The sequence below is a fragment of the Camellia sinensis genome, chromosome 6 (genome assembly GCF_055761805.1).
Source record: "Camellia sinensis isolate YWXY chromosome 6, ASM5576180v1, whole genome shotgun sequence".
In the NCBI taxonomy this organism is placed as follows: Eukaryota; Viridiplantae; Streptophyta; class Magnoliopsida; order Ericales; family Theaceae; genus Camellia; species Camellia sinensis.
The window spans coordinates 34,045,377-34,069,512 of record NC_138966.1 but is presented as its reverse complement, the minus strand read 5'-3'; the positions used below and the strand labels follow the sequence as shown (position 1 = coordinate 34,069,512).

The following is a 24,136-nucleotide window of genomic DNA, read 5'->3' as shown; positions in this document are numbered from 1 at the left end:
TCCACTACCGTCTTCCGCCGCCACTTGCCATTTCTCACTCTTTTTTATATTTTAATTTTTTTTAAACATTTTATCAATTACCAAACGTATTTATAATTTATATTTTTTAAAAAATAAAATAAAAACCAATTTATAAAATTTTTATAAATATAAATTGAAAACATAAACGTTACCAAACACACTTTGTGTTTTTGAGGCGCAAGATGGTGGGTAAGGCCCCGTTTAGGGACTTATCTTTTTAGTTAAAAAGTCAAAAAGTTATTTTTTTAGCAAAAAAGTCAATAACTCATAAAAAAAATCAAAAATTATTTTTTCTCTCTACTTTTTACCCATCTTTTCATAATTAACTAAAAAATCACCCTAAACATATAAATTTTTTTACCAACTTTTTTAATCAAATAGCTAAAAAGTTACTAAACCAGGCCTGAGTAGAGGTACCCAACGTCCCTCTTCTCCCTCTGTTTCTGTTCCAAAGCTCTCCCTCTTCTGTACCTCTCTTCCCTCCACCGAAACCCTCTCTCAAACCCTCCAAAACCCTCTGAAATTGAAACCCTCACTCAAACCCTATACTGATATGGTTCTCAGGTGTTCATTTGGGTTCGGCAATCTCTCTCTCACTCACGATTTGGGTTCGAAGTTCACAATCTAGGGATTCTCCATCGGCGATCTGGGCATACAGGTATTTTTTCTTTCTTTCTTTCTTGTGTTTTCTTTTTCCAGAGCAATTCTATTTTTTTCCTCATCTGCGTACATTGATCTGTTTTATTTTATTTTTTTCCCTAAAAATATTTATGTGAAAATTTGTTGTGGAAATTTGTTCATCAATTTAGATTTTTGTTGCTTTTCTTATGTTCGTTGGTTGTTTGTTGGTGGGAAATCCAGAAATAGTTGGTTAATTGTTGAGCTGGCAAGTTTGGAATTTCTCAAACTTGGAATTCATTTTTCTAATTTTTTCTTCTTTAAAATTAAAACTTTTTTTTTTCTTTTTTTTTCTTTTCATTAGGCCAACGTGATTCTCACCACCTCCACTTTATTCAAATAAAAGGCCTTGTTTGGTTTGTGTTTTGGGATATTATTTTAAAAATAACTTTTTTTTAGAGAGTTTAGAAAATTAGAAAATTTGTTTTGGTCGTATATTTTGAAAATAATTTTGAAGTTTTGGTGTTTGGGACGAATTGCTACTTTTTTTTTGTAGTTGAATAGATTTGATATTTTTTTGTAGTTGAATAGATTGGTTGTGAGAGAAAAAGTGATTCATGAGAGATGAGAGAGAAAAAGCGATTCATGAGAGATGAGAGAGAAAAAGTGATTGATCGATGTGTAATAGAGAAAAAAGTGATCTTGGAATTGTTTTATAAAAGTTTGCAACCAAACATGTTAATGAAATTCTTTCTCTAAAAACATGTTTTAAGAGACAAACTAAACATGTACCTACGCATAAAATAAATAAAAAGATTGAAAAAAAATTTGTTATTCAAATCCATTTTATGTATGGTGGGATCACATTTGAAATAAATTTGGACAACACATTATATTTTTTTAATATGAATTTATACATTTTTCTGAATAAATTTTTAATTAATCATTTCAGCTTTATTTTAATGTGAGCCTCCGTCTTTTTTCCACTTCTTTTTCTGTTAGTAATAATGGGATCAGAAGGTATATAGAATCCCTTCTACTGAGCCATCTCAATCTTGATTTTCTAATCTTATGAGTTGTAGTTTTTTTGGAATTGCTAGCCATCTCCCTAAATCCTTATTTAATGAATCTGTGATATCATTGAAAAAGCTATCAAAACAAGGAAAGGAGCTTTCTTTTCCCTCGTCATTTATTTGAAGCATTCTCTTTTCTCATACTTTATTGGAAAAATGTGTAGTAATAACAAAAAAAAAAAAAGAAGGCATTTTTTATTGGATAACTCTGCTTCTCTCGCACAATACCTTGATTTGAAATTAAAAATTAACACGTTGCTTGATTCGTTGAATGATAAAACAATTTGTCTTCGAATACTCAAGAGGATTTGGAGGACTCGCGAAGTGGGAGAAAATAGCGATGACAAATCTCGCAAATCAATTCAAGAGTAAAGTAAGTAAGTACTCCTACATCCTAAACAACTTATTTTATTTATTTATTTTTTTTATAAACAAAAAAAAAATATTATTGACATAAAGAAATGCACGAAACATACAATTCATAATAATACATCAATAAGAAGAGCAATGGCGAAAAACTTGCATCATATTTAGAAAATACATCCCAATTACTTGGCACTTGAAAGTCTAGCAAAATCATATGCAACTACCAAACGATTAGAGGTTGGCAAGGAACCAACATGAAACACCAAAAATACCCGAACATTGCATTTGGATAATGTATTTAGATAGGAATTTAGAAACATAAAGAGAAATAGATAAAAATTTAACTTATATTTTATTCACATTGTCTTTACGTTTTTTTTTTTTTTTTCAAATTCTTACCTAAACTTATAATCCAAACACAATCTAAATAGAAAACCTTACAGAAGACTCATCCAACCTCCACTAGAGTTTACATCAATTGATTCAGCCTCACATTTACAACATCATTCAATCACAGAACAAAATCAACATTCCCAAATTCCAACACCTCATCTATTGTACTCCATCAATATGAAAATAAATATGCTGGAGGCCCCAAAAGTTTGGGTAAATGACTAATAGGGCATAATAGTTAAACTTAATTCCTATCAAGTCCAATTAAAAATAAGTACTAATAAAATTATCGCTAAAAATAACTTTTTGTGACAATTTTTTGCATGTCGCTAAAAATTGACAATTTGTGATTTTTTTTGTCATGATTTTATAAATTGTCGTTAAAATTTATTTTGTAGACATTAAAATCAATTATCTTATAGTGATTTAAAAAATGAAATATATTGGATCATTCTTAAAAACTAACAAAAATGAATCAAAATCTATTTTAAATCCCAATAAATGTGATTCTGGAAAAAAAAAAAAAAATATGCGTAATGATAAGTTTTTTTTCAAATCGTGCGAAAAATAAAAAAAACTCACGGTTCCGGTTACTGCAACCGTTGTGCTACAACCTTTGCACTCCGCAAGCACAACCGCGCCGCCATAACCGTTATAGCGACGTCAACCGCTTTTTGAAACCTTGATTCTAACACAACTCCCTAACATGCATTTTTCTCAAAATAAAATCCATTTTTATACAAAAATTACCACTTATACATTCATGAAACCCATATTATATAGAGCAAAGAAATCCCTACCAGAAAATGAAGATCTATCAAAATTTGTGTTGGTGATCTTGCTTCCACCTCCTGTCTTTATCAATTTGCTAGATCTTCCTTTTCTGTTAGGGAGTTGTGTTAGAATTAAAATAAAATCCATTCTTCCCCACCTAATCCACTTCTCCGTGCTAACTCTTTTTTTTTTTTTGGTTGATAAATCTCTGTGCTAACTCTTTTTTGAACATATTGAATTGCAGACAAATTTGTACAGAGATGGCCATCTCCATCTCCACTTCTAACCATGCAATTTGGGAAGAAATCGAACGTTCTGAGAGGTCAGTTTCTTGATTTTTTTTTTTTTGGGGGGGGGGGGGGTTATTTCTGCTGATAATTCCATGATTTCTCTCTCTTTAGAAAAAGATTTCCCAATCCCAAATATGATCATATTTGAGATTCAAAATTTGCAATTTAATTTTCTCTTGCAATCGGGGAAGTTGAATGTTTACTCTATTTTGGATGTTTATTCTTATGCACATCAATTGAAGCGTAGGTTATTGCTTTGTATGATGTGTGTTGCTTCCTGGAGCAGGACTATTAATATTCAGTAACCATTTAGTTTTCTGAGTGCCCTTTGGTTACTACTCATATTTTCATAATTCAATTAAAAACAAAAATATACCCACATTCTAAGTCTTGTTGATTACCAAAAATTGTTCTGAATTTGCATTAAATTTCTTGAATTTCAAGTGTTTTTGTTTATCTGAAAGCAATAAGCCATTAATATTACAATAACAACCCAAGCGTGTGTGTGCGCGCACACAGAGTAATGCGTGCATGCATTTTAATGAGAATGGAGAAAATAGGTTATTTACAAAGTAATACAAAATTGTTCCAAAGTTTTTATAGGAAAACAAACAACATGCTCATATAACTTTGGGAAGATTATTTCCATGATACCCTTTCCGCATATATATGTTTATGACTATATGAGATAAATAATTATCTAGCATACCGATGATCCCTCTTGTTCATTTACTCTATTAGGTAGATTTGTGATGATAATACATACTTATATAGTAGTAATAATGAAAAATGGGTTTTAATTGTTCAGTATCAGTAATCTATTTATTGTTGTTTTTGTTTGCAGCTACCTTGTTTCTTGCATGTACGAGGAAGCAACATCAATTGCCTCTTCTGTTCTAAGGGATTTATGCCATAATAAGTTCATTAAAGCTGGAGAAGAAACTCAATTGAATGACATGTTGGAATCAGCCAGTATGGTGCTAGTTCAATCCTTGAAGGAGCTTAGGAGGTGCCTTAATTCTTCTATACATTTTGTTTCTAGATTTCTTCTTTCCTGGTGATGTCTTCATTAGTATCTCTGGTAGGACATGTTATGTTCCCCTATAAATTTTGTCATTCCCCAAATGTAGGGTATAACAGGCCAAGGCATAAGTAAGCCTAAACAAGAATCCATAATCATACACTGAATAATCAAGCCTGAGTCACACGTAAGCCTAAACAAGAATCCATAATCATCCACGGAATAATGCAATTATAGCCTAATGTCATAGACAAACCAATACTCATTCCAGTGATACGTCAAAATAATTAATGGGCAGAACTAGCCCTACCCAACTTGAGATATACCAAGTGGACACAAACAATCCACGCAATAAAACAATTCTATATAATACTCAAACCAAAATGTATATGCACAATTATTGACATAACTAGCTAAAAAATGTGATCCAGAAGTCCATGGAATAGAGTTCCCGCCAAGCCATGAGTCCAATTCTAAGTCCTCTCACATGAAAATGTTAAATAACTAAGTCAATTGAAACAAGTTTCATTTCCAAAATAAAAAGTATAGGACATAAACTAGTTGGACACGCAATTTTGATAAAAACATTCTATTCAAAGACTTAGGTTACACAATTCAAAATTAAAACCTTGTAGTGTCTCAGAAAGAGCATAACAAGTACATGTTTCCACTTAAAATAGCAATTGCATAATCTTTTTCATAATCTGGGTACCAAAGAATAACAACACATGCCACAAAGTTCTCAAGGCAACAACGCCCTATGGATTCAACATTGAACAGAGAGTCATTCTCGAGATGACATCTTGGACCTTTTCTCTAAGATGATCTAATTGAAGGTCACCCGACCTAACCTAAATCTGTTACTTACAATTGTTGACCACTATAGTCATCAGAACCTAACCTGGATCTATTCTGTAGTGGCCAGAGTCACTACACACAGTGAAGTTCATTGGGCTTTTCACATATGGTCCCCATATAATCAGAATGACTCAATTTCGTAAAACAAGATAATTTATTATTACAACCACGAACCCATAACAAATAGTTTACTAGTTTACTGTATGCCAAGTTTACATGTGTTTCAGAATGACTTAGTTCCAGTGATATAATAATAAATTCACCAAGGTGGTTTAGTCACGAAATGATAGGTGAATTTTCAAATAGATTAGGGTAAGGGAACATTATTAAAATTCTTAGCATGCAACTATTTGCCTAACAAGGGAACAATACAGGCTTTGTTTGGTTTGTTTTCAAAAAAAAAAATTTGGGAAAAATTCTCTACAAACAAATTTTCAAGAATAATCAAACCAAACAAATTTTTTCAAAAAAAATCTCAAAATTTTGTATGGTTACCTACTTTCCAAAATCATTCTCTTTCATACACATTAAATCAATCACTTTTTTTAAAATTCCCTCCCCAAAATAATTTTCCAAAACCATTCTTGAAAAAAGGCAAACCAAACAAGTTTTCGTACTTTTTATCTCAAAAACTACTCTACAAACACAAACCAAACACACCCACAATCCTCGTAAAGAATATGAAAGTCCAACTAGTGCCCTTATCCAAGTATGAAAAACTACATGTCATTACTAACTCAAAAGTTACTAAAAGGGATAATAAACAAAGAAACTCCAAGCTGAAGTGCACTCATATACCACGTACAATCATCAATAAAACAGTATAAGGAATCCACATCTCAAATACGTATCTAGTCATGGCAATGAGCAAGAATTGATAGTTACGGAAAAATGGAATAAAAGATGAAAAACAAGGAAAAGGAGAAAGAAAACTAGAGGCCTACACCTACCTCCTACATGGCCACACATGGCTACAACTCACCACCCAAAGCTATCCCTTCCCTTGGCTACGACTTCTCTCTCTCTCTCTCTCTCTCTCTCTTCCCTTGGCCGCACATGACTGCGAGTAGTGGAAATAATATGAGAGCTTAAGGTTTTCCAAATGCTTATGTAACTGGTCTCTTTTATTTATTTGTTTTTGTTTTGTTTATTATTATTATTGTAATATATTATTATTAAAACCTTGCCTCTTAATTATAGACTTGCATCATAAATTTATGCAAGGTTTAAACTTAATTAAAATACCCTTCAATAATATGAATTGACACGTTAGGGTTCAAGTAAATAGTTTGATATTTATAAAAGTATTATAATATTATCATAAATATTATCTTTATTTTATTTATTTATTTATTATATCAGGTTCTCACAAGTTCTTTATTCTCTATATAACAATCCTTTCTAAGTATTACTTTTACCCATGTTTTAATTTTTTTTTAAATTAAATTTTTTTTACATTTGTGGATCACTACTACAGTTGATTGCAATGAATTGTTACAATTACAATGCAAAGTCAACTATACAATGATGTACAATCACAAAGGAACTCCAATAGTTGAGAAGCCCCCCATATTGGGAAAAAAGAAGTGAAGAAGCATAGTGCTTCCTGAGTGATTTTTAACTTATTTTTAAATTCTTGGAATATTCTCTCTAGTTTATGAAGTTGAAAGTTGGCATTTTATCATGATAGTTTCTATGTCTTTGACCTAGACAAATGGGTGGAAACATGTAAGATTTGCATATGAGAAGTAAACCTTGTCATAGTTTAATCATGACTTTATTCTTGAGCCTATTACCCCTACCTCTATATTTGATGGCGAGAGTTCTCTTCATATTATTCTTGAGCATCCATCTCATGAGTCCCTTAATCTTGTTTCTTCAGTTGATTTTAATAGCTCTTTTGAAGAGATTTTTCTTATTTTTGTGATCATGGCATTTGTATTGTATCATCACTCCATTGCAACAAAGTCTGGTCCAAAGACTTCTTTGACTCTCACATCTTTTGAGCATGTTTTAGCCAATCTTGAATATGGACCACATTCATATTTTACTGATTTTTCTTTGATTTTAAATATTGGTCCAATGTTTCATGTGAAAAATACTGTGGTACTACTTGATCAAGGCACTTCGCAGCCTTTTGTTTTATCTGATAGTCTGTTAAAGAGTTGATGTTTTTCCATTTGCTAGTTTGCATACTTGCTTCTCATCAGTTCTTTGGTTGATGTCTTATTGTGGATGAAATCAAGATTCGAAGCGTTGTTCTTGTCCGTGAATCTTGATGGAGTATACTCCCAAGTCCCCAGATGGCAATTAAAAGCACTATTGTTCATTCATTCCGGTTTAATTGCATTATTGATGTCTTGTGTGAGGTTACCCTTCATATGAACGATGGGGTAGGGATACGTTGATCACAAGGTCTACTTGACATTATTAACTTTGATTGAGACCCCATTAATAAGTAGGAGTATGTGCGCATGTGCCTGCACATGTTTCTCTGTGGGGTGTATTCTTTGTGTCTCCATATGCTCATGTGCTAGTTTGCATGTGTGTGCACATTAAATGTTTCAAGTTGTTATTTCAGACTCATCACCATCCAATATCATTTTATTTTTCATGTACACAATGCATAACTTTAAAATCCTAATTATGATTTTAAAATTCTAATATCATTAAATGTTTCATTTTATTTTTCATATACATGTTTCAAGTCCTAATTATGATTTTTGTGATTCTTTCTAATGGCAGGACACAAGACATTAAATGAGCTTTTGCTGTTGTTTGGTTCAGTCACTGACATTCCTGTTCAAGTTTTGCTAGTTGGGGGAGCAAGTGGGGGAGGCAGTGTTGGTGGGGGATGGGAGATTGGGTGGTGGAAAGGTGGGGTGACTGCTTCTGTGGAGGCATTGGGTGGTGGCGGGGACGTGGTAGTCGGGGTGAAGGTGGAGGTAGTGGGATGGGTGTGTTAGGGTTAGGGTTTGCATTTTTAGGTTTACTTTTTCAAATGAGGAAGATAATGAATACAAGGGCATAATTGTCTCTGTACATTGAAATTTGTCTTTGACTCATATTTCTTTTTTTCATGGCAACTCTCCAAATAAGCATACGCCATAGTTTGGACGGAATTAGTAACAAGGAGGTCAGATGCAACATGCCAAAATGGGTGTTTGCATGTATTTAAATGTCAGGGGGGTAAAGTGCTCTAAACTAAAACCACCAGGGGACAAAGAGGATTTTGCCCATAAAAATAAAACAATCTGTTCAGAGAAACATGATGTCAAAAATTCCGTTTAGTTGGAAGTGCATGTGGAGGGCACTCTTTGTTTGGGAAGTTATATATTTTGAATTTTCTTGAATAAATATTTTGAGAGACGTATAAAATGCACAAAATGGTATTTTTGTCGGGGGAAAATATCACTATATTTTAGGAATTGCCGAAAGCTACACATATGCCTTTTCCATACCCCCCCCAAACAAAACAAAAAAAAAAAAAAAAAAAAGGAAAAAGAAAAGGGAAAGGAGAAGCACAAGTACACAAACACAATATTAAAGTCGTCCAATTCAATTTAATTTAAAGTGTGACTCCTTGAAAACTCTCTTTAGGTATTTTTCTGCTAATTCATTCGTGATGGAACATGCAGCCACTATTAGATCATGAGTTTTTTTTTATGATGTCTATACTAGACACAACTTAGGATGTGACACATTAATGTCTGTTTTATACTTAAATCCACATTTACCTTCAGTAATGTGAAGTGTGTATGCTGTTATTATGTGGTTACTTAAACCATGTTGATGTGCCAATAGGATGGATGTTAGGACTTAAATTCTTATATAGACACAACATGTTGCATGAATGTTGGAACAGTATGCTTCTAAGACAAATGCTTACCCATACGCAATTTTATGGTCTGTGTTATAAGTAATTTATTCTCAGAGGTCACAGTAATAGGTGTTATGGCAAACATATCTTCTGGAGGAAGTATTTTTTTAACAAGGTGGGTGCAACAATTGTACAATTTCTGTTTTATTTTATTTTTCAGGGTGTGTTTTCAGATATCGGAAGGTCCTTGTTCGGGGACTCAAGAATTTCTTGAGGAATTTCTTAGCAAGTGGAGATTTTTGGATGAACGATACTATGTTCTTGCAAGTTTAGAATCAAATATGGGTTATATGGAAGGATCTGGTGGTTCTTTTGGTTCTTTTTTGCTAGGTGTTGATAAGTACTTGGAAGTTGTTGAGGTCTACGTTGTAACACTTCTTGGGATGGTAGTGAGAGACATAGACCATGCTATCTGTTGGGTTGAGAAAGCCACATTACCTGAGGAAAAGCAACAGGTAAAATAAGCTCACTCATCTTAATCTAAACTTGATCGTTATTAGGATGATTTAAGGTTATTATTACAACTACAGAAAAAGAGATCATTTATATGATTACCATATCTTTATTTAGTGGAAGTTTGTGATCATTGCTGTCAATACTTGATTTGGATTTTAGAAATCTATGTTTCAAAATCCTGGCCTTGCACTTAAATTATGTTCCATTCAAGAAGTATAATGTTATTTTATTTTATTTATTTTCCTTAGTAGTATATAGGGTTAAGTCTTTTTACCAAAAGCCTTGATTTTGTATATCTAAGTGTTCATATTCAACAGTTACTAGTAGGGGTATCCATGGTGATGCCAGATGGTCGGCATGAACTAAGCAACCAGAAGAAAATAAAACAGAAGAAAAGAAAGACCAAGCACAAGAAAGAAATGAAACCCTAAATCTTAAAACTAAATAATATTCTCAATATCCAACCTGTCTATTACTGAGGCAGAATATGATAATCTTGGTTTTTACATTAATTATGTTCTAAGACTAATACAAGATCGGTGTTTAGAAGCAAAGGCGAAAAAACAAATAAAAAAATCAAATTTCCAACTCAAAATATGGTAAAAAATGTTGTGATGAAATTTTGAAAGAAAATTGATTGTAATACATTTACCAAGCGAAAAGGATTTTCAAAAAAACGTAGAAAATACAAATGGAAACCTTGGAAAAGAACAAAACTTTTTTAAAAAAGAAAAAATATGTTTGAAAAAAGAAACCAAGTGTTTCAAAAAAGAAAACTTGTCGATGTTACATTTGTCACAAATAAGGTCACTATGCACCCAAATGCCCAAAAAGGGAAAAAAGTGCAAAGAAAATGATCAAATTTCTTGAAGAACAAGACTTTGAAATAATATACGACGAAGAAATTTCTGATGAAGAAGAAATCTTGTATGAAATTTCTAGCGATGAAGAAAGTTCAGATGAAGAACTAATCTTCATGATGACTAATACAGATAGTCAAGATATATCTCAAGAAGAATTACACGCAATTCAACTTAGAGATGTAATTGGAGAAGAAAAAACTTTTACCGAAGAGAAATTAGTAAAATTCGAAAAAATGCAAGAAATTGTTATGCCATAAATTTACTAACTTTCAAAATTCAATTTTTTTTAAGCAAGAGTGTTTGAACAATACAGTGGCAACACTCAAGCAAAATGCTCAGAAGAAGGAAATATTGATATTCTTTTTTTTTTTGGATAAAAAAAAGGTTGCAAGATGGAAAAAGAAATATTCTGAGATTCAATATATCCATATTGGATTAATAAAGGTAACCATGAAAGCCTTATTTCGATGAGGGATAGATACTCCTATTTTGTCTGTAATTTTTGATAAAAGATTTTTTTTTTTTGTTTTTGATAAAAGATTTTCCAACCCAATGAAACCAATCATTGGAGGAATTCAATCTAATTTGGCTAATGAAGTAGTTTGGTTTAATGTTAGACCAAATTTCTTTATTTTCATAAATGATCCTAATCTTGAGGACACAATCAGAGTAAGAAGTAAAACACAAGGATTAGGAATGAAAACGAATTCCCATGATTTGGCTATTCGTTGGAAAACAATTCACGAATTGACCAAATTTCCTGAAACAAAAACAAGATCCAACGATAATAAAATCGTTAAAATCTTTGAACCAAGACCATTTGACACGGCAATCCAACCACGTCTAATGAACTTGAGTGATTTAGAAGTTCCTCGATAATGGTTAATCCATGACCTAGTAGGATAAGGAGAATCTTCCAAAATAAAAAATCCTGCACAAATACAAGCATCCGAAAAAAAACTTATATACTCAAAATATAGTTCAAAAAATTAAAAGATCAACTTCTGTATTTGAAATTTTTTTTTTTAACAAATTATTTTCAAAATTAAGCATTGGTGAATCGAGTAATAATTCTAATCAAGAATCTGTTGCTTCAAAAAATGTTCAGATTCCTATTTTTCCAGGAACAAGAACACAATCTGAACATGGTTTGCAAATATGTATCATTTTCAAATAAAAAATGATGATATTATTTTTTCTCCTAGCCAAGGAAAAAGAAGATACACGTGTTGAGAACATTTAATTTTGCAGGTTATAAACCCTATAGCCTCAGTGTTCTTATAGATACAGGAGCTACAATCAGCTCATGTAAATTGAATGTCATACCAAAAGAAAAATGAATATTAATGAAACATCCAATTTTGGTCACTGGAATTGATGGAAACCATACTTCCATATAATTCAAGGCTAAAAACATAACTATTTGGTTAAATGATAGCAAGTTCCTCATACCAAAAATTTTATGTTTTCCTTTTATGCATGGGGATTTCCTTCTTGGAAATAATTTTATATATAAATACCTTCCAATGCAAATACAGGAAAAAGTCATTTCATTAAGCATAAACAATGTCTTAATTTATATTCCATTGTTAGAACAGCATAAATATATTTGTGATAAAGAGTTTGCGCCCGTTCTGTGTAGTGATTTAACTCCCATCATCAAAACTATTGATGAATCACATTGGATTTATAAAATTTTAGAAGAAAATTTTAGTGAAAATCCATTAAAATTATGACAACGTAGTCCGTGTTATTGTAGTTTGAAATTGAAAGACCGTAATGTTATCATTAGAGTAAGACCAATGATCTATACTAAATAAGATATAGATGAATTTGATATTCAACTTTAGGAACTTTTAGACAAAAAGTTAATTGAAGAAACAAGAAGTCTTCACTCTAGTTCAGCTTTTATGGTAAGAAACTATGTGGAAATTGAAAGAGGGAAAGCTTGAATGGTAGTCAACTATAAACGGCTAAATGAAAATTTAGAATTTGATGAATATTTTATTCCAAGAAATGATGTTTTGATTAATTTAACCAACCCCGCTACATAGCTCGAAACCTAACGGCTCAAGTGGCCTCAATTTGCTTTTCTACTCAACTTTCTGCTGTGTCTCTCTTCTTCGTCCACCTCCCTCCTTCCTTCTTTGCTTTGGACTCTCTCTCTCTCTCTCTCTTCCCTCTTTGTTCTCTTTCCCTTCACGCCATCATTCACTCCTCTTTGTTCCCAAACTCAAAAACAAGGAATTTCCAAAACCACCACCATCACACACAGCGTCATTTCTCGCCCTCATTCTTCACTTGGTTATGACCCTCTCAAAGATTCATCTTCCTTAAGATCACTCATCAATGACTGCTAGTAATGAAATCATCACTAACGAATCCAAGGTCCTCTTCTCAATGAAATGTCTCTTTTGATTTCAAAAAATTAGAAATTTTTACTTTGATTATAATGATTTTGACTTATCCCCTATTTCTTTGACTTGATTGTATTTAATTTTTTGACATTTTCTTTCAGTTTTATTGTATGGGTTTTCAATTCTCTGTTCTAAAAACTTGAATTGCTGAGAAATTCGAATGATTTTGAGCTAAGTTTCAACCTTTTGCACTCTAAGTGTTTGTGGTTTTGACTAACAGAGATGACTAACAAACCCCAGTGTTCAATTTGATGCTAACACTTACAGAGTAGCTTCCATGGAAGGTGGGTCATCCTCTTTTCCAAAGAATGCCCATGAACACTGAAGTTACAAATCATCAGATTATTTACCTCCAACCTAGATCCAGATACATGAAGCAAGAATTTTCACAGAAAGCAACAAAACCCAACAAGAATTTTCCTTCTCTGTTTCCTCTCTTTTTTTTCTTCTTCTCTCTTCATCCTCTCTTTCTCTCACCTGTTCTCAAACCAGTTTCAGAGAAGAAGAAGAAGAAGAAGAAAAAAAAATTGAAAACGATGTCGTTTTCAAATTTCGGGCCACTCGAGCCGTAGAAATCTCGAGCTACGAAGCATTTTTGTAATTTAACCAAGGGATAAAAAATCTTTAGTAAATTCAATTGTAAGAGTGAATTTTGGCAAATTCAATTGACTGAAGAGTCAAAAAAATTGACAACTTTCAATACATCTAGAAGACATTACCACTGGAATGTTATGCCTTTTGGGTTAAATATAGCACCATAGGTATTTCAGTGGTGGATGGATACAATCTTTAAAGATCTTAAGGATTATTGTGTAATTTATATTGTTGATATACTTATATTCTCCAAAACGCGGGAGGAGCATAAGAAACGTTTAAAATTACTTTTGAAAAATTCCACAAACATGGAATTATTTTGTCACTAAAAAAAATTGAATTAGAAAAAGAATCAATTGAATTTTTGGGAATAATTTTAGACCAGAAAGGTTTAAAATTACAGGAACATATTTTGTCCAAAGTACGAGATTTTCCTGATACTCTTGAAAATATAACACAACTATAAAGTTTGTTAGGGATTTTAAATTATGGACGGAATTTTATCAAAAATAGAAATTCCTTGGTTAACCAAATTAAGGAAAAATGTTCTTTTTGAATGGATAGCAGAAGATGTTGCCTTAATTAAACAAATTAAAGAAAATATTAAAATTTTACCAAACGTTTATCTTCCAAAACCAAGTGATAAATTAATTAGAAACAGATGCTTCAAAATCATGTTGTGGATGTGTTCTCAAAGCAATACCAAGTAAATTATGGCATGATAAAGAGATAAATTTATCAGAAAATGAGATTAGACTTAGAAAAAATCCAATACCCATAAAATTACAAAAATAACTAATTTGTGGATATAATTCTGGAACATTTAAACCAAATGAACATAAATATTATTTTTGAAAAAGAATTACTTGCAATAAAATTGGCAATAAAAAGTTTTCAAATTTATTTATTTTCAAAAAATTTTATTGTACGCACTGATAATAAGGCAGTAAGATTTCTTGATCAATAAAAAACCTATTAAGAAAGAAGATTAGCCTGGTATAATTAAATTTCTGATGTACTTTTGAGATAGAACATCTTAAAGGTACTAACAATTTTCTTGCAGATTTTCTTAGTAGGAATTATTTTCAGAAAATTAAAATTACTTGTTTAATCCAAGATTATTATATTCTGCCTTCCCCATTTTTTTGAGAAAATTAGGATATGTTTTAATGCATAACTCATCCTATGGATCAGGGAGTTTATGAAAAAATTGATCAATAAGATAATAAGATAAATGTTTTATAAAAGATAAAAGATTCTAACCATTAGGGAGTTTATAAAAAAAGGTACTAACCAGGGTTGATTTGCTGGTGGATCAATAAGATAATAATATTTTTTAAAAGATTGAACATGGTTTTCGAAAAGACAAATGTTACATAATTCTAATTTAGTCAAAATATAATTTGCATCTGCTTGCAAATTAGTATTTCCTGCAAAACCACATAAAGTTTCTTTTATGATTTTTGGAAACTAATATGGTGTCAAGTGAGAAAATTAGCTAACAAAACTTTTTTTATTTTAATTTTAATTTCTTCCAATTTTAGACTTTTCCCACAGTCTTAACCATTGCAAAACATCTCCCTAGAGAGTTGTTGCAACATAATCAATGAATTTTTCCTTTGACCAACTATTTTTATAATTGGCAATAATGATGGACAATGATTGTGTCCAATCATCAATTGCTTGTGGTTGGTCCTTAAATGGGACATAAGACAAGTCTAAATAAGTACCATTTTGGACTATTGGATGCTTATGATTATTATATTTTCTAGATATTATTGGCTTACGTGTAGGATTAGAGGGTACTTCCAATGTTAGTATTGTTAGAATATATCATCACCTACCACCTCCACTCAACTCACCTACCACACACACTCACCTACTCCCCAATCCTCTCCTATATAATTAGTACCTCACCATCTGTAATTTACACATCAATACATCAATCAGATATCAATCAATAATACATATATTTTTACATGGTATCAGAGCTAAGTTAAGAACTTAGTATTTTTTTCGCTTCACCGGCGGGCGGCAACCTCGCCTTGGCCGCCCGCCGGACCTCAACATAGTCCGCTAAAATTCTCTACACATACCTTCACTCTTCGTCACCTCCCTCGCCAACCACGCCGTTGCTCTCGGCGTCTGATTCATCGCCATAGTACTCTGGATCAATATATCCAACTGTCCCAGCTGCTTTCATTGGTCTGTAATCTTGATCAGACTCGGGACCCATCAATGATAATCCAAAATGTTTTTCAAAGATCTGTATCACCGCTGTTAACGGCCACCAAACGCTAGATCCCATCGAGAACCTCCCGAAGCCACTCACCATCACAGATCTCTCTCCGGCTCCGATGCACGGCGCCGACCTCCGCGTCGCCTATCCGCGTCCGAACTGCGAAGCCATACCTTGCGACCAGTTCGAAGTCGCATTCCACGCCGTCGAGCTCTGGATCGCCGCTCGCGCCGCCTTACCAGTCGAGAACTCCCTCGGACTGTGATGTCTCGTATCTCATAAGCAATTTGACGATGAAGCTTCATGCTCTTAATTTCATAGTAAATCTTACAAAGAAACCCATGTAATCCACGGCGATGATAACTGGCCAGGCGAAGCATAAATTCCTCTAGAACGTCATCGGTGTCATAAACGACGTCTCTAACTTGCTTAACCCATGTTTGGAGCACCGGATCACTTCTTTCCATTGCATCTGCAACCCTCAGGAAGGCCCTCATGCCCTCTAGCTCGTCTTTGATGAACACAAGGTCTCCTTTGACTCCACCCAAGACTTTCAACTCTTCCGCAAGAATGTCACCACACTGTCTGCCATCTCTCTCTCCCTTGAGAAGAATAAAGAAGAAAAGAGCAAACAACGGACATAGCACACACTTTCTCTCTCTTTTTTTTTAAAATATTTTCCAACCCACCGCCCCACATGGGCATGTCTCTCTCCACCTTTCTTTATTTTATATATATATATATATATTTTTCATTATATTACTCCACCAGCGTTGTTCTCATTTTTTTTTTTTATTATTCTCTCAGTGCTTAGTCCACCAACTCACTTCCCTCTTTTCTTTATTTCTTTTAAACACTTTTCCACGAACAGTGAGCCAGTTTTTTTTCAAATAATTTTTCATTCCATTTTTTTTTATTAAAAAAAAAAAAAAAACAAAAAAAAAAAAAATTTTTTTTTTTTTTCAGATTTGCACAACACTTTGTTTTATTTATATTAAGGATCAACCCCGATCACCATTTTACACCAAAAAAAAAAAAAAAAACAAAAAAAAAAAAAAAATACAACCACACACACCCACACCCACAGTGGGATTTTTCTTCTCTACTCTGCCGCCGGTCTCTTCTTCTTGCCTCCGTCCTGGGCGGCCCTTGCCGGTGTTGCCTCCGTGTTTCCCACTCCACTGGGCATGATCACTCCCCCATACTCCTCCACTGCAGCATATGGAGGACCTCCAAATCGGAACATCACGGTGGCCTTCCGCTTCAGCTCCTTGTTTTCTGCCCTTAGCACGCTTATCTCTGCTCGCGCATCCTTATACATGCGTTGGAGCAGAGCCAGCTGGGAGTTTAAATGCTGCACCTCATTTGTCCTACTCTGCAGCCGGTTCGACAAGTTTGTGACCGCCGTCATGCTTTCCACACATGCCTTCAGAGTATACTGATTGGCCTCCACATCCGACTGCACTGCCATTCTTTGCTCCACCGACCGCATCGGAAAGTTCAACGGAGCAAACTCCGGGGCGCTTGGTTGAGGTTCCAGTGCCACCGCACCAGTTATCTCTCTTGTGGACTCGTTGAGGTCGGGAAAGAGAGTAAGCAGAGGGCGGGACGAAGAGGCCATTTTCTCAGACAACAGAGTGTTACAGAATACCTCTCTCAGAAATCTCTCTCAGAAACTCTCAGAATATCTCTCGCAAGTTTTTTGTCTCCGCCTCTGCCTCAGCCTCAGCCTTCGTCTTATAGCCGAGGCAGCCACGCGCATCGCGCGCCTCTTACCACCAGCCGACAAACGGGCGCGCCAACCAAGGCACTCACGTGCCTCGCCATGATGAATCCGGCACACCTTTTGATGAATTGGGCTCGCCTTTTGATGGCACGCCTTTTGAAAAATTGGGCACACCTTTTGAGGGTGCAACTTTTACAACGGTCCGACATGACCCCATAAACTGTCCCGACATTTGATTCCGGTTAGCATCTCCAACGGTCCGACATGACCCCATAAACTGTCCCGACATTGATTCCGGTTAGCCTTCTACAACGGTCCGACAAGACCCCATAAACTGTCCCGACATTGATTCCGGTTAGCATACAGTGTCCTCTACAACGTTATGACACCACCATACAGTGTCCTCTACACCGTTATGACACCACCATACAGTGTCCTCTACACGGTTATGACACCACCATCCAGTGTCCTCTACCACGTTATGACACACCCATCCAGTGTCCTCTACCACGTTATGGCACCACCTTTCAGAGTCTTCACCAACGGTCTGACACGACCATACAGTGTCCCCTATCTTTTTATTTTTTATTTTTATGTATTTTCTTTTTTTTATTTTTATGTATTTTCTTGTTTTGTTACTCTCTCCAAACTCAAGTTGGTTAGTTTCTATCCTCCTTGAGTTTGCGGGGGGCTGTTAGAATATATCATCACCTACCACCTCCACTCAACTCACCTACCACACACACTCACCTACTCCCCAATCCTCTCCTATATAATTAGTACCTCACCATCTGTAATTTACACATCAATACATCAATCAGATATCAATCAATAATACATATATTTTTACAAGTATCATTTTTAACTTCATTTGTTTGAATAAATTCAAAATTTTCTCCATCTTTCCATGTGTCAAACAATTCGGGATCAATTGGCTTTTTTGCCATTCTTTTTCCTTTATTTATTTCTGGTGAAACATCTTGATCTATTGTTTCTTCAGAAGAAGATGATCGATTATCATCATTGGTTGACATATTAATATCATAATTAAAATGTTGTATAAGGGCTTCATGTTCTAGATAAGTTTCTTTTATTTGCTCTAGTAGCCTATTTCTTTCATCGATACCCAAATCTGGGTCTTTATATAATTTTCTCCAATAATCCAGTATTTCAACAATATTTTCATATTCAGTCCTATTATAGGTATTGGTTTGAATTATTTCCTAGACTATTCATTCCATCATTATTTATGAAGGATATAGTTTCTAATTACCAAATTGTTTATTTGGGTTTTTGCTTCTTTGTTTAAGTCAATATTTATTATAGAACTTAAATTGTCTATTTTAGATTCTAAAGACTCAAGTTTGGATTCTTGATAACTTTGATTTATTTTTTGATTTTAATCTAATTTAGAAAGCCAAGAGCACATAATATCAACAATATTATTTAAACTAGAACACACTATTTATATTTGCAGACTCTTTAGTGATATGCAAACTATGGTCATATTTATTATTAATTTTATTTTTTGTATTTCCAAACAGGATTAATTGTCATTATAGATTGTTGTTGGTACCTAAGACCCTTCTACTGTATATGTCTGGCGCTTAAAACCTCTCTTTATGATTTTGAAAGACTTGAAAATGGCTAATAGTCAAAGATCTTAATGAGTATATGGGTTTTCACATGCACTAAGCATATAGGTTTTACAACAACTATAAATGAAACAAATAATTGTGAAGATATAAAATACAAAGGATACATAATTAAAGACTAAACTTGATTAATAATATTTTTACGCAATACACTTGCATATATTAAAATTAATACATAGATAGAAATACTTACATAGCTTGATCTTGCTTTCAAAAGCTCTTCACCAAACTCTGATACTAATTACAAACTAACAACAGAAAGGAAAGAAGCTTTCTACTATTTTTATTCTACCATTTTATAGAGTTAAGGAATGAGAGAAGTTAGGAAACGCACACATGATAGGAATTTACATTGTTTCATTATGTTGGCTTCAATGCCAATTTATAGGATACAGCTTCATAAACAAACAAAACCAAAAAGCTATCCTAAATTTAATGCATACCTAATCTATTAGACTTTACAACACCCAATACTTTCAAACTTTACACAACTTTTTACAAAGGTCTTCAAGCTTAGTCATAGGCTTACATAAATAAATACAAAGACTTGTCAAAAGTCATAAATGCAACGCTACAATTATGTGCACATCTTTGACAAACTACAATTATATACATAGTTAGGTCACGATGCACCCAAATGCCCAAAAATGGAAAAAAGTGCAAAGAAAATGATCAAAGTTCTTGAAGAACAAGACTTTGAAATAATATATGGCGAATAAATTTCTGACGACGAAGAAATCTTGTATGAAATTTCTAGCGGTGAAGAAAGTTCAGATGAAGAACTAATCTTCATGATAACTAATACAGATAGTCAAGGTATATCACAAGAAGAATTACAAGCAATTCGACTTAGAGATGTAATTGAAGAAGAAAAAACTTTTACCGAGTTGGCAAAATTCCAAAAAATGCAAGAAGTTGTTGTGCCAGAAATTTACAAACATTTAAAATTCAACTTTTTTTCAGCAAGAGTGTTTGAGCAATACAGTGGCAACACTCGAGCAAAATGTTCAGAAGAAGGAAATATTGATATTCCTTTTTTTGATAAGAAAAAGGTTGCAAGATGGAAAAAGAAATATCCCGAGATTCAATATATCCATATTGGATTAATATAGGTAACCATAACAGCTTTATTTCGACAAGGGATAGATATTCCTATTTTGTCGGTAATTTTTGATAAAAGATTTTCCGACCCAATGAAAGCAATCATTGGAGGAATTCAATATAATTTGGCTAATGGAGTAGTTTGGTTTAATGTTAGACCAAATTTTTTTATTTCCATAAATGATCCTAATCTTGAGGACACAGTTAGAATAAGAATTAAAACACAGGAATTAAGAATGAAATCGATTTCCCATGATTTAGTTATTCGTTGGAAAACAATTCACAAATTGACCAAATTTCCTGAAACAAAAACAAGATCCAACGATAATAAAATCGTTGAAATCTGTGAACCAAGACCATTTGACATGGCAATCCAACCACGTCTAATGAACTGGGGTGATTTAGAAGTCCCTCGACAATGGTTAATCCATGACCTAGTAGGACAAGGAGAATTTTCCAAAACAAAAAATCCTGCACAAATACAAGCATTAGGAAAAAACTTATATATTTAAAATACAGTTCCAAAAATTAAAAGATCAACTTATGTATTTGAAAAAGATTTTTCTAACAAATTATTTTCAAAATTAAGCATTAGTGAATCGAGTAATAATTCTAATCAAGAATCTATTGCTTCGAAAAATGTTCAAATTCCTATTTTTCCAAGAACAAGAAAACAATTTGAACATATTACAAGTGTTTCATCTTGATCTATTGTTTCTTCAGAAGAAGATGATTGATTATCATCATTATTAGTTGACATATTAATATCATAATTAAAGTGTTGTAAAAGGGCTTCATGTTCTATATAAGTTTCTCTTATCTGCTCTAGTAGTCTATCTCTTTGAACAACGGGGAGGGTAGATAGTGACCGTGTATATAATTGTAGTTTGCCAGAAGATGTGTATATAATTGTAGCTTTGCATTTGCGACTTTTGACAAGTCTTTGTATTTATTTGTGTAAGCCTATGACTAGGTTTGAAGACATTTGTAAAAAGTTGTGCAAATTTTGGACGCATTCGGTGTTGTAATGTCCAATATATTAGGTACACATTAAATCTAGGATAGCTTTTTGATTTTGTTTGTTTATGAAACTGTAGCCAATAAATTGGCATTGAAGCCAATATAATGAAACAATGTAAATTCCTACCATCTCTGCGTTTATTATTTATAGGCTAACCGTGAAGTTCTTAATATGCAAACAGAAATCAAATCCCAAAATAAGCATTACATAATAACTCTTAAAATCAAGGGTAAATCACATAAAACCCTAATCTTAAAAAATTCTTCAACCAATTCCTTTATGTTCCTCATCATCTCTTCCCAATTGAGAAAAACACTTCTCTGGAGAATTGTGAGAGAAAAGCACTCCAAAAAAGATGAAGTTCATGCTGTCTGAACCCAGATGGCATGACATCGATCCTTAAGCCAATTATTATCATAAGTTGCTTGAATGCCAATGAAGTGCCACAAATGATCACAAAGAGAGAATACTGGGTGTGGACTTTTCATAACATCAACTAGCTGGTATTAATGAGCCCGTTTGGTATTTATGATCTCAAATTTTATAGAAACATCAAGGAAAACAGGATGCTCTGAAGTGTTCTTATTAAGTACCATGTCTTCCATTTTGAAAATTGGACAGATATTGAAATTTAAAGAAAAATCAGTGAAATGAGCATGTGGATGTAGTCCATATTTAAAAATGGATAAAATATGTCCATGAGATGACAATGTGAAATGTTTGATTGTACCAGAGGTTTAAGGTACCGAAGTAACAACCATTTCCTGATGATTAAAGTTGTCCAATGCACATAAACCCCTCAGGCTACTAGCAACTAGCTCATAACAAGTTTGAAAGCTTCCAAGGCATGACACTTCCTCCAACCAAAAATTCTCTCTCTCAATGTTACTATAATCCCCATCATCCCACCATTGGGAACTAGCAATTGTAGCTAGTCTCACAAGTGCCAAGGCTTTTACATCAAAACAAACCTGATCGCTAGCTCTCCCCTTCTCAAGGGTTTTCTTCTTCTTCTTCATCTTCTTTTTTAACCCCTCATCTATACTACATTATAAGTGAACATGTCAGTTTGGTATTGACACTTTTTTAAAGCCATGTAATGGTTTTTTAATTTCCAAAATTGTCCAACAAAAATCATTTTTTGACTGATTGAAAATTTGTCTTAACTGTAAGGGTAAAGTTGTAAAATCCACCATTCAAAATAAACCACTTATCTAGTTGTTGTGGTTAAATTACGCACACGCGTACGTTTTGTGACTTCTAGTATATGATGTGTATGTGTACATGCATATGTATGTAGGTTTTTGTGTAGATATGAATACTTTTGTACTGTGTATTTTGTTATTTTTTGCCAAATCAATTAATTTGTACCTCTGATCAATCAAATTTGCTACTTGTTCTTGTTTTGCTAAATGATTTTTTTCTTCTTAGCATTGAATTTTTTAATCAGTATATTCATTTTATTAAATTTCTCTCTTATGAGGTATAACGGATTGTTTGGGTCTTTGGTGTAGGGTTGGGCGAACCAATGACAATCCAAACTAATTGAATTAAGTTCAGGCTGGTCTTGGGTTAGCCAACTTAGGCTAAAAGTTGAGTCTGGTTAAAACCCCCTCACAAGCGAGTTGGGTTGCTCTTTGTCCACTTAACCTGCCTGAGTTGTCGCCCTAATGTTGCCATTGACATTTTCTCTCTCCTTTGTAAAACCTTGACCTTTACAAATAAATTGTCTATATTGGAGATATAATGAGTCTTTATATTTATTTATTAGTATCATTTTAATGAAATGAGCAAAAGAGTTGTATGTGCTTGGGGCTTGGGGGTCACCTGGTGGTCAAGGCTTGGGGCTTGGGGGTGTGCTCCCTCCAAGGTTTCAGGTTTGATACCTCCTAGGGGCAAACAATTTATTGGGGGGCCAGTCCATACAAGGCTTTGCCTTGGCATTATTTGGGACCCCCACAAGTGGACAGTGGGATTGGTCCCCCAGATTAGTCGGTCCAATGGGCTGGATACTGAGTTATCAAAAAAAGATTTGTATGTGCTTTTGGTTCCAAAATTCACGTGTAACAACATAAATTATGTATAACAGTGTGAATATTTATGCTTTTGCTTAAAAATCAGAATTTTGATGGTCTTGTGATTTCCACACATAGCGACTAGTCTCCAATTTTGAGGGGTAGAAATTTTATTTTTTATTTTTATGTAAGTCTTTTGTAGCTTTGTAGGAATAGAAAATGGTATACAGAATCTTACTAGTTTTTTCTAGAGGAGTTTCTGATAAGAATCTGATTTTTCTATCTGTTCACATCTTCATGGTAATCAAAAGTGGCATGTCTAATCTGTTTTGAATTCCATGCTTTATTTTTCTTTTCCTGCAACTTCTTGGCCCTTGAAATAAGGGGTCAATACAGTAGCTACAGCCTCTTAAAGCATGAAAGGTGTAGCTGAAAAGAGTTGCAAGGACCTGCATTACTTTTTCTGTACTATTCGGTTTACAGTTATCCTTTTTAATGCGGATACTAAATGCATTTCTTAATTAGAAAGTTCGCCTAGGGATGACAATTTTGCTGCATGCTGCTCCACCCTCGCATCCCCAGGCTGAGGAAGTGGGCGGGCCTCATGCCCCTACCCCTACACCGATTATATTTATTAAATATGTGTGTATAGTATATATATAATTTTATTTTTTTTAATATAATAAGATTAAAACACTAAAATATTACTTAGCATTCATTTGTATTCATTAATTTCTCATCATATATCTTTTAAC

General features: G+C 33.5%; 1 protein-coding gene across 1 annotated transcript in view; it reads left to right on the top strand.

The window, feature by feature from the left end:
• Window positions 1-396: 396 nt before the first annotated feature.
• LOC114282845 (protein APEM9) overlaps window positions 397-24,136 on the top strand; it is a 28,777-nt gene continuing 5,037 nt past the window's right edge. The window contains exons 1-8 of the mRNA XM_082876040.1: window positions 397-679; window positions 2,016-2,089; window positions 3,490-3,567; window positions 4,380-4,544; window positions 7,625-7,752; window positions 8,160-8,371; window positions 9,219-9,225; window positions 9,292-9,749. Coding sequence (XP_082732166.1) covers window positions 3,506-3,567; window positions 4,380-4,544; window positions 7,625-7,752; window positions 8,160-8,371; window positions 9,219-9,225; window positions 9,292-9,749 — 1,032 coding nt within the window. The 5' untranslated portion in view covers window positions 397-679; window positions 2,016-2,089; window positions 3,490-3,505. The remainder of the gene's footprint in view (window positions 680-2,015; window positions 2,090-3,489; window positions 3,568-4,379; window positions 4,545-7,624; window positions 7,753-8,159; window positions 8,372-9,218; window positions 9,226-9,291; window positions 9,750-24,136) is intronic.